This window comes from Benincasa hispida, chromosome 9, assembly GCF_009727055.1.
Source record: "Benincasa hispida cultivar B227 chromosome 9, ASM972705v1, whole genome shotgun sequence".
NCBI lineage: Eukaryota > Viridiplantae > Streptophyta > Magnoliopsida > Cucurbitales > Cucurbitaceae > Benincasa > Benincasa hispida.
The window spans coordinates 10,012,649-10,027,575 of NC_052357.1; the positions used below are offsets into that span (position 1 = coordinate 10,012,649).

The 14,927-nt window shown below is 40.2% G+C and overlaps 1 protein-coding gene across 3 annotated transcripts in view; it reads right to left on the minus strand.

The window, feature by feature from the left end:
* Window positions 1-14,927, minus strand: part of LOC120086130 (MMS19 nucleotide excision repair protein homolog) — a 45,860-nt gene that overhangs the window by 12,797 nt on the left and 18,136 nt on the right. For 2 of the 3 annotated variants that reach the window (XM_039042592.1, XM_039042593.1), the window contains exons 5-7: window positions 7,333-7,491; window positions 7,149-7,208; window positions 6,703-6,891 (exon numbers count right to left, since the gene is read on the minus strand). In XM_039042592.1, coding sequence (XP_038898520.1) covers window positions 6,703-6,891; window positions 7,149-7,208; window positions 7,333-7,491 — 408 coding nt within the window. The remainder of the gene's footprint in view (window positions 1-6,702; window positions 6,892-7,148; window positions 7,209-7,332; window positions 7,492-14,927) is intronic. The other variant, XM_039042594.1, reaches the window with a different exon arrangement.

A 14,927-nucleotide genomic window follows, 5' to 3' on the forward strand; every position in this document is an offset into this window, starting at 1 on the left:
GTTGGAGCTCATGATCTGTAGGTCTATTGGGTCCCTCTACTAAACCTTACAATAGTGTGCTGAGAGAATTTGAAATATTCAAATTCAGTTTAGGGTTTGAATTATTATATTCGATATAATTAAGTATTTAATTAACGAATTAAACGGTTTTGGAAAGTTGGAAATATTTAAATGAGATTTAAATATTAATTACATGAATAGGGATTCATGTTTTGGATTAGGGTTTTAATTAATTTAATATTTATTATTAAATTATTGAATTAATTAATTAAATTTGTTTAATTATTTATTTATTTTAAATAAATTTGAATTTTATTTTTCAAATTCAAATTAAGTTTTTTTTAAAAAAAAAATTAATTTGGTTTTATTTGAAAATCAAAATTAAATTAAAAGGAAATCAATTAAAAATCGGAAGTGGATTTTTCCCACTTTTTCCATTTGACTTCCACCGATTCCACTTAATTAGCGGAAGATTGAGGGTCAATCTCCTACTTTAATCAGTTTGCATGTTCAAATTACATAAATATGTGTTAATTTGACGAGATTTTTTTCATGCAATCTGATTTTCAAAAGTGAAAAATTCTGAAAAAAAAAATTTCACTCCAACTCTCAAAACCACACCAAATCTCTCTCAATTTGGGTTCCACCACCCAATCTAAAGCCTAAGATTAGTATAGAAGACTCTTGTGGTGGTCTACTTCAAAGATTGAAGAAGAGATTTAAGGAGATTTGAAGCAATTTGGAGGATTCATCAAAGGTTATATGTTTAAAACCCTATTTCTGTTATTTTATGAACTTGCATGTTAATCCACTAAAATTAATGTAATTAGAGTGTTTAAGATCTCTTCCGCATGTTGAATGTCAACTCTATCACGACTGCCTCTCTCGTCTTCCTCTTCTTTCATCGCCAAATTTCGCAATTTGTCGTTGTTCGCTCATAAACCCAGATTGACCATAGATCCATTGCCCTCTGCCTTGTATTCCCTACTAGTACCCAAATCCATCACCGCCATCCGTCCAACACAACCATAGTCGATTGTTGTCCAAATCTTTTGTCGAGCCACAATGGTGAAGGGAAATGAGAAGGAGGGATGGTTCGACAAATAACGCCTGTTGCAAACCTCGACGACTAACGATGTTTGGTTGTGACAGGCGAACGGCGAACGACAAGTGATGAACACAGGCAACTAGAGGTTGGCGTTGGTCCTTCACGCGAAGAAGAAGATGGCTTAATTTGCTTCAAGTACTCCACCCCTTATTCCACAAAAATTCATGTAGAATAACGAAGTACTTGCCCACGCCAATCTTTACTTCATCCTCCAAGGATTTTATCTTTGTCAATCGTAGGCGTAGTATCTAGTTTGTTTTGAGATCCAAATGTAAGTAAGATTCGTAGGAGGCTTTCATCTTGGAAGAAGAGTTTCTTTTCAAAAGGGAGTAGACTCACTCTCATTCAACCAATGTTGACAAGTCTCTCAAGCTATTACCTGTCCCTTTTTAACGTTCTTGTGTCTATGAGTGAAGTGTTAGAAACTTAATAGGATTTTCCTTCGAGAAGGGTTGATCAAGGGAAGTGTGTTAAATCGTCTTGATATGGGGGTTTGGGAATAGGAAATTTAAGGCCCTTGATAGTGTGCTCCTAGCTAAACGGCTTTAGCTTCCATCATGAGTCTAACTCCTTGATATGGCAAAAGGTAACTCTTGTGGGCAAATATGTAGTCACTTCTTTTCTCAATTTTTTTCTGAGAGGATAAATGGTTAAGAGATAGACTCTTATGCTCTCTTTTCCCTCATTTGTAACATTTATCCTTTGTTAAAAGGGAATTAGGGTTTATTCCTGTTGAAATTAGGGTTTTCGCCCTAGGGGCAATTTTGTTTTTTTTATTGTACCCTAGGGTTTCCCTGTTCTCTATTTAAGTTGTTGGTCTACTGTATTCCATTGCTCAGTTTTCTAATAAGAATCCTTTTATCCCGTGGTTTTTCTCCCTAATTAGGGTTTTCCACGTAAATCTTTGGTGTGCTATTTTCTTTTCCCTACTCTATTTTTCATCATGGTATCAGAGCATGGAGACGAAACCCTGGCCACCATTGAAGAAAATCCAACAGGAGAATCCCAAACCAATAACCCAGATATAACCAATATTATCCAAAAAGCCATTGACAGATACTTCAAAACCCTTCTTCCCCACTTCCGTGAAGACCAGCCATTGCCGCCCTACCCACCACCGGCCATCTCCTTTGCAGATCCAACAACCAGCCGCCAGACCCAGCGAACCGGCCGCTACCCACCCGATCCAGCCATGCGAAGACAGCAGCGAACTAGCTAATACCTACCCGGTTCGGACGCACGCAGACGCGGTCGACCAGCAGCCGGCCACTCGAATCCTGTCCGGCCGATCTCAGACGGTGCCGACCGACGCATTGGGGCCTCGATTTGATGTACCCACCGGCGACAGGTCCAAATTTGTGATGCCCACTGCCCATTTCCGTCCGTTGGAGCCCCAATTTGCTATTCCCACTACCGACCGATCCAAAACCAGCGCCGATCAGTCAAGTTTCCGTCCGTTGGGTGTGCTGCCGGCCTTCTCTGAAACTGAAACTGATTATATGTTATGGCATTATCATCTTGGCCATCCTAATTTCCAGTATATGAACTATTTATTTCCTCATCTTTTCCGCAATATTAATATTTCTAAATTGAAATGCGATGTGTGTGTCCAGGCAAAACAGCCTCGTGTTTCTTTCTCTTCTCAGACCTATAAGCCCTCTAAACCGTTTACTCTATTCCATAGCGATGTCTGGGGTCCTTCACCAGTCACTACCATAACTGGGAAGCGTTGGTTTGTAACCTTTATTGACGATCATACTCGTCTAACCTGGGTTTTCCTTCTGACAGATAAATCAGAAGTCACTTCAGTTTTCCAACAATTTTACAATTCCATAGAAACCCAATTCAACGCTAGAATCGCTATTCTCAGGAGTGATAATGGTCGAGAATACCTTAGTAACACCTTATGAGAATTCCTTATCTCCAAAGGTGTTGTCCATCAGACCTGTGCGTACACTCCTCAACAAAATGGAGTGGCCGAACGAAAAAACCGTCACCTGGTCGAAGTTGCCCGCTCTTTTATGTTGTCAACCTCTCTTCCCTCTTATTTGTGGGGTGATGCTATCTTGACAGCAGCCCATCTAATAAACCGCATGCCATCCCGGGTCCTCAAATTCCAAACCCCTTTAGATTTCTTCAAAGAGTCTTTAGATTTCTTCAAAGAGTCTTACCCCAACTCCAGACTTCTTTCTGATATACCCCTTCGTGTCTTTGGTTGTGTGGTGTTCGTCCATACACACGAACCTAATCGTATCAAGTTTACCCCTCGGGCACAAAAGTGCGTTTCTGTAGGGTACCCTCTACATCAGCGTGGGTACAAGTGTTATCACCCTCCTTCCAGAAAATACTTTGTCTCTATGGATGTGACCTTCTTCGAAGATCATCCATTCTTTCCCAATGGTTCTCTTCAGGGGGAGCATTCCAGTGAAGAAACCAATTGGAGTCCCAACCTTTCTGTCTTACCTGAACCTGAACCCATCCTTGATGTCAATGTCAGTACCAATGCACCTATCCTCCCAACTGAACAAGTCCCTTGGATCACATACTATAGAAAGAATCTTAGGAAAGAAATAGCACCACCTGTTATCTCTCTGGCTCCAGTTCATGAGTCTGAACAGAGATCAGTTCCAGGTACTAGTAGTCCTATCCGTGATCATGATAATAAATGTGATAACACTGATGCTTGTGTTGAAAATGTTGAGAGCAAAAGCAGGGAAGATAATGCCAGTAGGGATGTGATTAAGGTTGATGATGGTGCAGAGACAGATGAGTGACTCTTGAAGACATGGTAGAACCTGGAAAAGAAGCTTCTCTTATTCCCGCTGGGGAAAAATGTTGAGAGTGGGAAAATAACAGAACCGGAGGGAGAATGCAGTATGTCAGAAGAAAATAAAGATAGAGATGAATCCCTTGATCTTCCGATTGCCCTAAGAAAAGGTATGAGATCATGTACTAAATATCCGTTGCAAAGTTACTTGTCCTATAGTAATTTATCTCCTGAGCTCAAGGCCCTCACTACAAGCCTAGACACAGTGGTGATACCAAACAGTATACACACAACTTTGGAAAGTCCTGAATGGAAAGTAGCAGTTATGGAAGAAATGAAAGCTCTCAAGAAAAATCATACGTGGGATCAAGTCAATCTTCCAAATGGTCATAAAGCAGTCGGATGTAAATGGGTGTTCACAATAAAATATAAGCCCGATGGAACTGTTGACAAATACAAAGCCAGATTAGTGGCCAGGGTTTTACTCAAACGTTTGGGGTTGATTATTCAGAGACCTTTTCACCAGTTGCAAAGCTAAATATTGTTCGGGTCCTCCTTTCTATTGCAGTTAATAAGGACTGGCCCCTTCACCAGCTTGATGTGAAGAATGCTTTTCTCAATGGAGAACTGGAGGAAGAAGTCTATATGAGTCCCCCCAGGATTTGAGAAACAATTTGATCACCGAGTTTGCCAATTGAGAAAGTCCTTATATGGGCTAAAACAGTCACCGAGGGCTTGGTTTGGAAGATTTACTATGTTTGTAAAGTCTCAAGGATATAAACAGGGTCATTCTGATCATACTCTGTTTACTAAAAGGTCTGTATCCGGGAAAGTCGCTGTTTTGATTGTATGTTGATGACATTGTTATTCAGGTGATGATACCTCAGAGATTGACCGATTGAAGGCAAAGATGGCTGAGGAATTCGAGATCAAGGACCTTGGAAAACTAAGATACTTCCTCGGAATGGAAGTAGCTCGATCAAGAGAAGAAATTTCAGTTTCCCAACGGAAGTATACTCTGGACCTGCTCAAGGAAACATGTATGACGGGGTGCAAACCAGTTGATACCCCTATAGAAGCCAATGCAAAGTTAAGTAATATGAGTAAAAGTGTTTCAGTGAGCAAAGAAAGATATCAGCGACTTGTTAGAAAATTAATATATCTTTCTCATACTAGACCCGACATTTCTTATGCAGTAAGTATGGTAAGTCAGTTCATGCAGTCACCATACGAAGAACACATGAGGGTAGTAGAGCATATTTTGAGATATCTGAAAAACTTCTCCAAGGAAAGGCTTGATGTTCAGGAAAACTGAAAAACGATGTATCGAAGCTTACACCGATGTTGATTGGGCAGGATCTGTAGTAGACAGAAAATCAACATCAGGATATTGTACCTTTGTGTGGGGCAATCTTGTTACATGGAGAAGCAAAAAACAAGGTGTTGTTGCCAAAAGCAGTGCTGAGGTAGAATACAAGGCCATGAGTCAGGGAATCTGTGAAGAGATCTGGCTTGAAAAAGTCTTAAAAGACCTTGATCAAGAGCATACCAGTCCAATGAAACTCTACTGTGATAATAAAGCAGCCATAAACATAGCAAACAACCTTGTTCAACATGATAGAACAAAGCATGTGGAGATTGACCGGCACTTTATCAAAGAAAGACTCGATAGTGGCAACATTTGTGTTCCTTATATTCCCTCCAATCAACAAATTGCAGATGTCCTAACAAAAGGGCTTTCCAGACAATTGTTTGACGCTTGTGTGAGCAAGTTGGGACTTATTGACATCTACGCCCCAACTTGAGGGGGGGCGTTGAAATTAGGGTTTTCGCCCTAGGGGCAATTTTGTCTTTTTCATTGTACCCTAGGGTTTCCCTATTCTCTATTTAAGCTGTTGGTCTACTGTATTCCATTGTATCAGTTTTCTAATAAGAATCCCTTTATCCCGTGGTTTTTTTCCCTAATTAAGGTTTTCCACGTAAATCTTTGGTGTGCTATTTTCTTTTCCCTACTCTATTTTTCATCCATTCCTAATTATTTATTTTCCATCATTATTTCCTATTTGCTATTTTCTATTTATGTATTTTCTTTTATTGGTTTATTGATATCTATTTATTCACTTGAAGAATGTTGATTATGTACTCTGAATTACTCTGATTTTGTTCAATAATATACAAATTTAACATGGTATCAAAGTATCAGGTTTATTAGAGTTTTGTCTCATTGAAATCTAGCCGCCACAACCATATTCGTTCTCTACCTACGTCAATCGGTCGACGGAGGCAGACCCATCACATAGACAACCTAATCGCATCAAAAAGCCTATGTGAACTTCCGACAACTCCCAACCAGCAACCAATAAGTAACTGATGATGGACTTCATAAATGATGTTTGACGCCCTGCTAGTATGAGACAACTCTTGCCTTGATTAGACAAGTCATGATTTCTAAACTCCAGTCCAGACTCTTCGTTGCACCCTTACCACGTGCAGAAATAACACCCTCCAAACTTGTCTTCAGGGTTCAAATCACTTCTTCCATCCCTATCCTCAACTGTTTTAGCTATTTAAACAAGAAGATTCAGTAACCAATGGGTTCCATCACCTCTCCTTTATGCTAGCCCTTCTATCCACGCCCTAAAAATAATAATAATACTAATACAATTTAAAAATAATAAATAAACCTCTGCTGTGTTCTACAGTGATGGTTCATCATTTTCCCTCCCCAAAATGAGAGAAGTACACCACCAATAATCAATCATATGCAAGAGAAGAAAGGTCGAGAAACCAAGAAATGAAATGACGAAACAAGATGCATTGAACTTACATGTGTAAAATGGATTGGGAAATAGCAACCCAGGAATTCAAAAAGATCGCTAGAACTACTTGCAAGTGTTCCAGATGGATCTGGGAATAGCTTTGCTACAAGCTCAACGATGTGAAAAGTAAGCATTAAGCAGTGTGGATCTTTTTCACCGTCAATGGCTTCACAGATTCCATATACAAGATCATCACCCTGGATAACAGTGAGAAACCCATTGATACTATCTCAAAAAAAAAAAGGTCAAGTAAGTTAAAATAGTTGAGAGAAAAAGCTATACACAGCAGTGAAACATGAGAGTTGTCATGTAGATATTAAGATGTGATGTAACCCAAATAAGGGTTGACCAAATGGGTCAAGGGAACATTTTTTAATCGCTTCTCGTGGTTTTCATGACTCCTAAAAGAAGACACGGATTAAATGGCTGGAAGAAAGCAAGGAAAATGTAGTACCAGTGAAACAACTGCATCAGGATAATGTTCCAAAAGGCACGCCAGAAGTTCAAAACTCAGCTGTCAAAATAAATAAACCAAAGTGAAACAGAAGCAACGAATATCAGAGACGTTATTCAAATTTGAAAGCATTTGCCAGCAAATATGTGCATAAGTTTCCTACTTGTTAAGTTTGTTAATTCACCTTTCGATCGTGCTGTCCCAAGGACTGTACTTGAAGATTTTGAAAATAAGACTGGGCAACAGATTTCGCATCATTCTGAGAAATTGTCCCAACATTTGATTTCCTCCTCATCAGTGCCAAGCAACCAACAAGGGCACCTCGTAAAGCTTTCCAATCTGCCTGATAATAAGTATCAAGTCATCTTTTTAAAAAAAATAAGAATAATGGTTTTCATTGAGAAAGAAAATGAAAGAATATACGGACAAACAAAAAGTATCAAGTTATCTATCACATGAAACTTGCATGATAGTCTATTAAAAAGAATCTACAATATGAACTATTTGGGAGTGTTTTTAATGTTGACAAAAATGTTTTCAATTCAAATGATAAAAATCAGTTCCTCCCTCAAAGGCTTATTTAAAAAATAATAATAAAAAAGAAAGGAAATAAAAAACTTTCATTGATATAATGAAAAGAGTTTAATGCTCATATTACAAGGAGACATAATAATGCAAAAAGACGAGATAAAGAGATCAGCAGGTGCACCCGACCATCTCAACTAAGTCGACACCACCCTAGCGCCCTCATCATATCCCAAAAGATACAAGATGAAGATGTCAATGTTTAACATAAAGAGAAAATAATACAACTCAATAAGCTCTTAAAAACCAAAAAATAAAGTAGCATCTAATCTAGTGAAGTAAAAGCTCTCCAGACAAATATCTTGCACCGATAAGCTTGAGAATGCCTTGGAAAGTGAACACTAGGTGGATGCATCAAGTCTAGCCACTTCAAAATGATTTATCCACGATAAGGATTTTTCATGAAAAATTCTTTGGTTTCTTTCAAACCAAATTCCAACAAGAAAAACCATCACTGCATTTATCCATGGAAGATTGGCTTGCTTTTTCAACTTAGGACCACCCAAGATTAGAACAACATTATCTTTGAAGTAAGCACAGAACACCCGTTGCAAGTTGGAGAGATAGGGTAATGTTTAGTCCCTTATTAGATTTCATGTTTCTCTCTAGGATTTTTTTTTTTTTTTCCAAGAAACAGCTTCTCGAAAAAGATTAAATGTTCAAGAGATACAAATTCCCAAAGGAAATTGTTTTTTTTTTTAAATAATTATCCTCCAAGTCTTACTTTACTTGATTGGAGCCATTTTTTTCGTTTGACTCCTTTATGTAAGCTATATTTTTGTATGCCCTTGCCTCATTTCTTCACAATGAAAGCTTGGTATTTTATCAAAAACCAAAAACAAAAGGGAGAAACCCATAAAATGAAGTTACAAAGATAACTTAATTGGGGATAAGAGAATTTAAACTATAAGTATAAAAAAAAGTTGAGACATAGCTAACAAATGAATGAGATCAATGAGGATGTCAGTAAGATCTTTCCTTTTCTTGAAGAGTTCTAGCATTCCTTTCATATTATTAGCTCAAAAAAAAACCCCATCATACTTCAAAAGAAAATTACTACAATGTAAAAGAATTCACAAAAAAGAATAAAGAATGAAACTTGTGTTTGGCGTTGGCCAATCCTGCAATATGGAGTATGCTTGTTTAAAGGAAAAGCATTACAACCTAATAGAAAGTACAACAAGGATAAAGAGAGAAAGATCTGTGTTTATTTGATCTTCCAGTTCGAAGTTGGAAGCAACCTTGAATTATTTTCAACACGAGGAAACAGTTACAAAGAGAAGAAAAGGCAATAATGTATAGAACAAAGACAAATGAAAACAAAAAATAATGGAAATCACAATCTAGAAAGACCAATAGAAAACATGATGTAATCGGTCTTACAACAATTATGATGATGAAACTTATTCAAGAACACCCGTCAATCCTGAAGTATTGGAAGAAATGAAGAAGGGAGTAAAGAAAATCCAAGGTCTGTTGGGAGAGATGACTCAATACGTGGAACAGCTTTTAGAATAATGGCAGGAACTTAAAAAAGAAATAATTCAAGAAATTCATTGGGAAGAAGAGAGGGATGAACAAAAATCGGAGAACCCACAAAATTTAAAAAACAGAAGAAAATATTATCAGAATTATTGGCACTGAAGCGAAAATTACTTGTTTGAGACTAGGATTCAAATTGAATACTGATGAAAAGTAAAGAGAGGAGAAAAAGGGCACACTTGTTACATGGAAAACCCTAGTACAGGGAGAAAAAACCACGGTGAAGAGAACTTTTATTATAATAATGTGATACAGAGTAATACCTAGAGGCTACAGTTTAAATAGAAAAAGATGAAACCCTAGGGTACACATGAAAAGACAAAAATGCCCGTAGGGCAAATATTCTATTTTCAACACTCCCCCTCAAGTTGGAGCGTAGATATCAACGAGACCCAACTTGCAAACACATGAGTCAAAGAGTTGTCGTGATAGCCCTTTTGTGAGTACATCTGCAATCTGCTGACTAGAAGGAACATAGGGAACACAAATATTTCCACTGTCAAGCCTTTCTTTGATAAAATGTCTGTCAATCCCTACATGCTTCGTTCTGTCATGCTGAACAGGGTTGTTTGCAATGCTTATAGCAACCTTGTTATCATAATAGAGTTTTATTGGCCCATCATGACTTTGGTTAAGATCAATTAGGACCTTCTCCAGCCATATTTCTTCGCATATCCCAAGGCTCATGGCCCTGTATTCAGCTTCGGCACTACTTCTGGCAACCACCCTTGTTTTTTACTCCTTCATGTAACAAGGTTACCCCAAACACTGAGCCTGCCCAATTAGCATCTGTATATGCCTCGATGCATCGTTTGTCTGATTTTCTGAACAATAATCCCCTGCCTGGAGAAGCCTTTAAATATCTCAAAATTCGTTCCACTGCCTTCATATGTTCTTCATAAGGAGACTGCATAAATTGGCTAACCACACTTACTACATGTGCAATATCTGGTCTCGTATAGGAGAGATAAATGAGCTTCCCGACCAAACGTTGATACCTCTCCTTGTTAACTGGTGCACTACTACTCATATCACTCAGCTTAGTATTTGCTTCCATAGGAGTGTCAACTGGTTACATCCTGTCATACCTATCTCTTTAAGCAAATCTAGCATATACTTTCGTTGAGAGACAGAGATGCCTTCCTTCGACCGGGCCACCTCCATTCCAAGAAAATACCTTAACCTTCCAAGATCCTTGATCTCGAATTCTTCAGCCATCCTTTTCTTCAATCTGTCTATTTCTGAAGCATCATCCCCCCGAGATTACAATGTCATCAACATACACAATTAGAACTGCCATTTTCCCAGACACAGACTTCTTTGTGAACAAGGCGTGGTCTGAATGTCCCTCACTGTACCCTTGCGATTTTACAGTAGTAAATCTGCTAAACCAGGCCCTCGGAGACTGTTTCAACCCATATAATGACTTCTTCAGTTTACAAACTTTGCGACTGAACTGATTTTCAAACCCTAGAAGCGGACTCATGTAAACTTCTTCTAATTCTCCATTAAGGAATGCATTCTTCACATCAAACTAGCGCAAAGGCCAATTCTTATTAACTGCAACCGAGAGGAGCACACGAACTGTACTTAACTTTTCTACTGGAGAGAAAGTCTCTGAGTAATCTATCCCAAAGGTCTGAGTGAAACCTCTGGCCACTAACCGTGCCTTATACCGGTCGATCGTACCATTAGGTCTATACTTAACAGTAAACACTCATTTGCAACCAACTGTTTTGTGTCCCTCCGGAAGAGTGACCTGTTCCCATGTGTCGTTCTTCTCAAGAGCTTTCATTTCTTCCATGACAGCAGCTCTCCACTCGGGAATTTCCATAGCTGCATATATGCTGCTTGGTATTGATATGGTGTCAAGGCTAGTAGTTAACGCTTTGACCACCGAAGACAGGTTACTATAAGACATATAACTCTGCATTGGGTACTTGGTACAAGACCTTATTCCTTTCCTTAAAGCAATAGGAATGTCAAGAGAGGCATCATGATCTTCCTGTTCTTCTGACTTCTCATCACACTTAGTATCTTGCTTTGTCTCATCTAGGTCTTTCTGATCTTCTGACTTCTCATCATACTCAATATCCTACTTTGTCTCATCTGTACCTTCTTCAACATTTTCAGTCGGAACCTGGGGTTCATTACTTCCTTCACCCGTACCAGCCACATTTTCAACTGTTACTGTCAGTACTATCATGGTGATCAGTATCCACATTAGTCACATTCTCGGTACTGTCTCTACTTACACTACTTTCAACACAAGCATTATCACCACACATGTTATCATTATTAGGAATAGAAGACTTCGTACCTGGAACCGCCACTCGTTCTGACTCATGTACTGGAGCTGGAGAAGTGATCGGCGGCACTATTTCCTTTCTAAGATTCCTCCTATAGTACTTGATCCATGGGACTTGCTCAATAGGAAGAATAGAAGCATTGACACTTGTGTCGGGAATGGACACAGGAAGGTCTGGCAGGCAAGGACTTAGACCCCAGTTGGACTCTTCACTTATACTCTCTCCCGGAAGAGGACTAAAGGGGAAAAAGGGGCGGTCTTCGAAGAAGGTGACACCTATGGAGACAAAGTACTTGCGGGAAGAAGGATGGTAACATTTGTACCCGCGTTGATGATGGGGGTATCCCACAAAAACACACCTCTGAGCCCGAGGTGTAAATTTGGTTCGATTAAGACCATGGGTATGGACAAACACAACACACCCAAACACACGAAGTGGAACATCAGAGGTAAGGCGGTTTCAGGATATGACTCTTTAAAATAGTCAAAAGGGGTTTGGAACTTTAAGACCCGAGAAGGCATTCAGTTTATTAAGTGAGCTGCTGTCAGAACAGCATCTTCCCAAAGATATGACGGATGAGATGTGGATAGCATGAGTGACCGAGCAACCTCAATTAGGTGATGGTTTTTCCGTTCAACCACGTCATTCTGTTGCGGGGTATAAGCACATGAACTTTGATGGATTATTCCTTTAGAGACAAGGAGTTCCCCGAGGTTATTATTAAAGAATTCCCGACCATTATCGCTCCGAAGAATGGTGATTCTCGAGTTGAATTGGGTTTCTATAGAATTGTAGAACTGTTGGAAGACAGAGGTGACTTCGGATTTGTCAGTAAGGAGAAAGACCCAGGTCAACCTAGTGTGGTCGTCTATAAAGGTTACAAACTATCGTTTGCCAGTAGTGGTTGTAACCGGAGACGAACCCCACACATCACTATGAAAATGGGTGAAGGGTTTTGAAGGCTTATAAGGTTGGGGTTTGAACGAGACACGAGGTGGTTTAACTTGGACACACACATCACATTTCAAGCTAGAAACATTAATATTATGAAATAGATGGGGAAATAAATATTTCATATAATGGAAACTCGGATAATTGAGACGAAAGTGCCATTACATATGATCTATCTGGAAAAACAGGAAGACAATAAACTAGTCCTATCACAAATCCTAGAGGAGGTATCTTCAGTAAGGAAATAGAGCCCTCCATCATACCAGGCAGTGCCAATCGTCATCTCCGAGTTCAGATCCTGAAAAATAGCAGCATCGGGTGAGAAGATAAAACGACATTTCAAATATCTGGTAATCTTACTGACAGATAGCAAATTGTAAGAAATTTTAGGCACATGTAGAACGTCTTGGAGAGCAAAACCCTCAAAGGGTGATAAACGGCCTTTCCCGACCACAGGGGCGAAGGATCCATCAGCGATCCTGATCCTTTCATTCCCAGCACTCAGGTAATAAGACAAGAACTGGTCGGACGTGCCAATTAGATGGTCCGTAGCTCCTGAGTCTAGAATCCATGGTTTTCTACCGTTTATACTAACAAGGCCACAAGAGTGATGCGTACCTGATTGTGCGATTGCACTGACACCTGCTGTACTAGAGCCGTTTTGACTCGTCTCCTGATTCTGTGGTTGAGGACCAGCTGTCGATTCACTTGCTAATGCACGTCCATGTCCCGATTGTCGTCTTTTACTATTTGGAGGACAACCATGTAGCTTCCAGCATTGCTCTTTTGTGTGTCATGGCTTCTTACAATGTTCACAGACCGGAGGTATTTTTCTATTTTGTTTGTCAGTTCCTGATACTTTAAATGTAGCGGAATCAGTTGACTGAATTACTAGATTATTCATGGCATTAGACCGATCTTCTTCAAGCCGGATTTCAGAACACACTTCCATCAAGGAGGGTACTGGACGAGTTCCTAGAATTCGACTTCGCACAGCATCAAATTTTGGATTAAGTCCTACCAAAAAATCATAGACTCGATCTGTCTCTTCGGACTGATAGTGCAAAACTCCTCCACACGGACAGCTCCAAATCAACTCTCGACATAAATCCATTTCTTGCTAAATCACAGAATAAGCTGTGACGTCCATGATCCCCTGTTTACATTCATGGACTTGTTTACGAAGCACATACAGTCGAGCTCCATTTTGTCGTGTGGAGTACAACTTCTTCACAGCCTCCCAAATATCCCTTGCAATAGCAGCATATAGCAAGGGTGTGCCAATCTAGGGTTCCATACTCCCTAGTAACATAGATTGGAGTAGAGAATCCTCTCCTTTCCATATGCGTTCCTGAGGGTCGCCTTGTCTAGGTTTTGGTATTTCTCCAGTCAAACACCCAAACTTATGGTGACCCTCGAGAGCCATTCTCACAGATTGGGACCACGAAAAATAATTACGGCCATTTAATTTCTCTCCTACAATACAGCAAGCAGGATTCCCAGAAAATAATTGAGCTGTAGATAAAGTAGGAAAAGAAGTTACCAGGCTTTCTGAATAAGCTGAGCAATTTGAGATTTCTCGTCGACCATTTGACGTAGTTTGGAGAGCCTCTCCAAGACTGGCCATCTGCTGTTGGATTGACTCATTCTGCTATTTAATCTGAAGCTGCAACTAGGCCAACTGTTCCTGAACATAGTCAGATCCGCTTGGCTAGAAAGAATTAGAACCGCTCGATTGGAAGGAATTGTGAGCGATTCCGGCAGCCATATATGACAACGTCTTGAGAACGTGGCTTGAGAGATCGACGCTCGTGGCTCGAATCATCGCTAACTCACAAACTTGGGAATCGAATCTGGGCATTGCGTGCGGCTGGAATACTGCGGCTTGGACTGGAACGCGTGCGGCTTGGCAGGAGGATCGAACACCAACGGCTGGAAAGCGCGCAATTGGGCAGAAGGATCGAACACGGCGGCTGGGCATTGCAAGCAACTGGAGTCTCGCGTGCGTCTGGAGCAGCGTACGGCTGGGCGGCAGCTAGGATCGACGCTGGAGGAAACCCATCGTCCGACGCGTGAGGCTTGGCTCCACCGACGGTTGTTGGGTATTCCGGTCGTCTCCATAAGCGGCTGGGATTGAAGACCCGTGCGGCTGACTTAGGCCAGAAGCCGCAGACCCGTGCGGCTGGAAGATCTGTTTTGTTCGGCTTGATCCGTGTAGCTTATCAATGGCTGATCCAATCATCTCCTGAAACCGAGGCATCATCATCTGAAAATACTGTTCCATGGCTGTTTTAACGACAACTTCGATTTCTGTAGTCGTAGTGCCAGATGGCCCTTGCGATTCTCCTATTGGGTTTTCCTCAATGGTGGCCAAGGTTTCATCTTGTTCTGA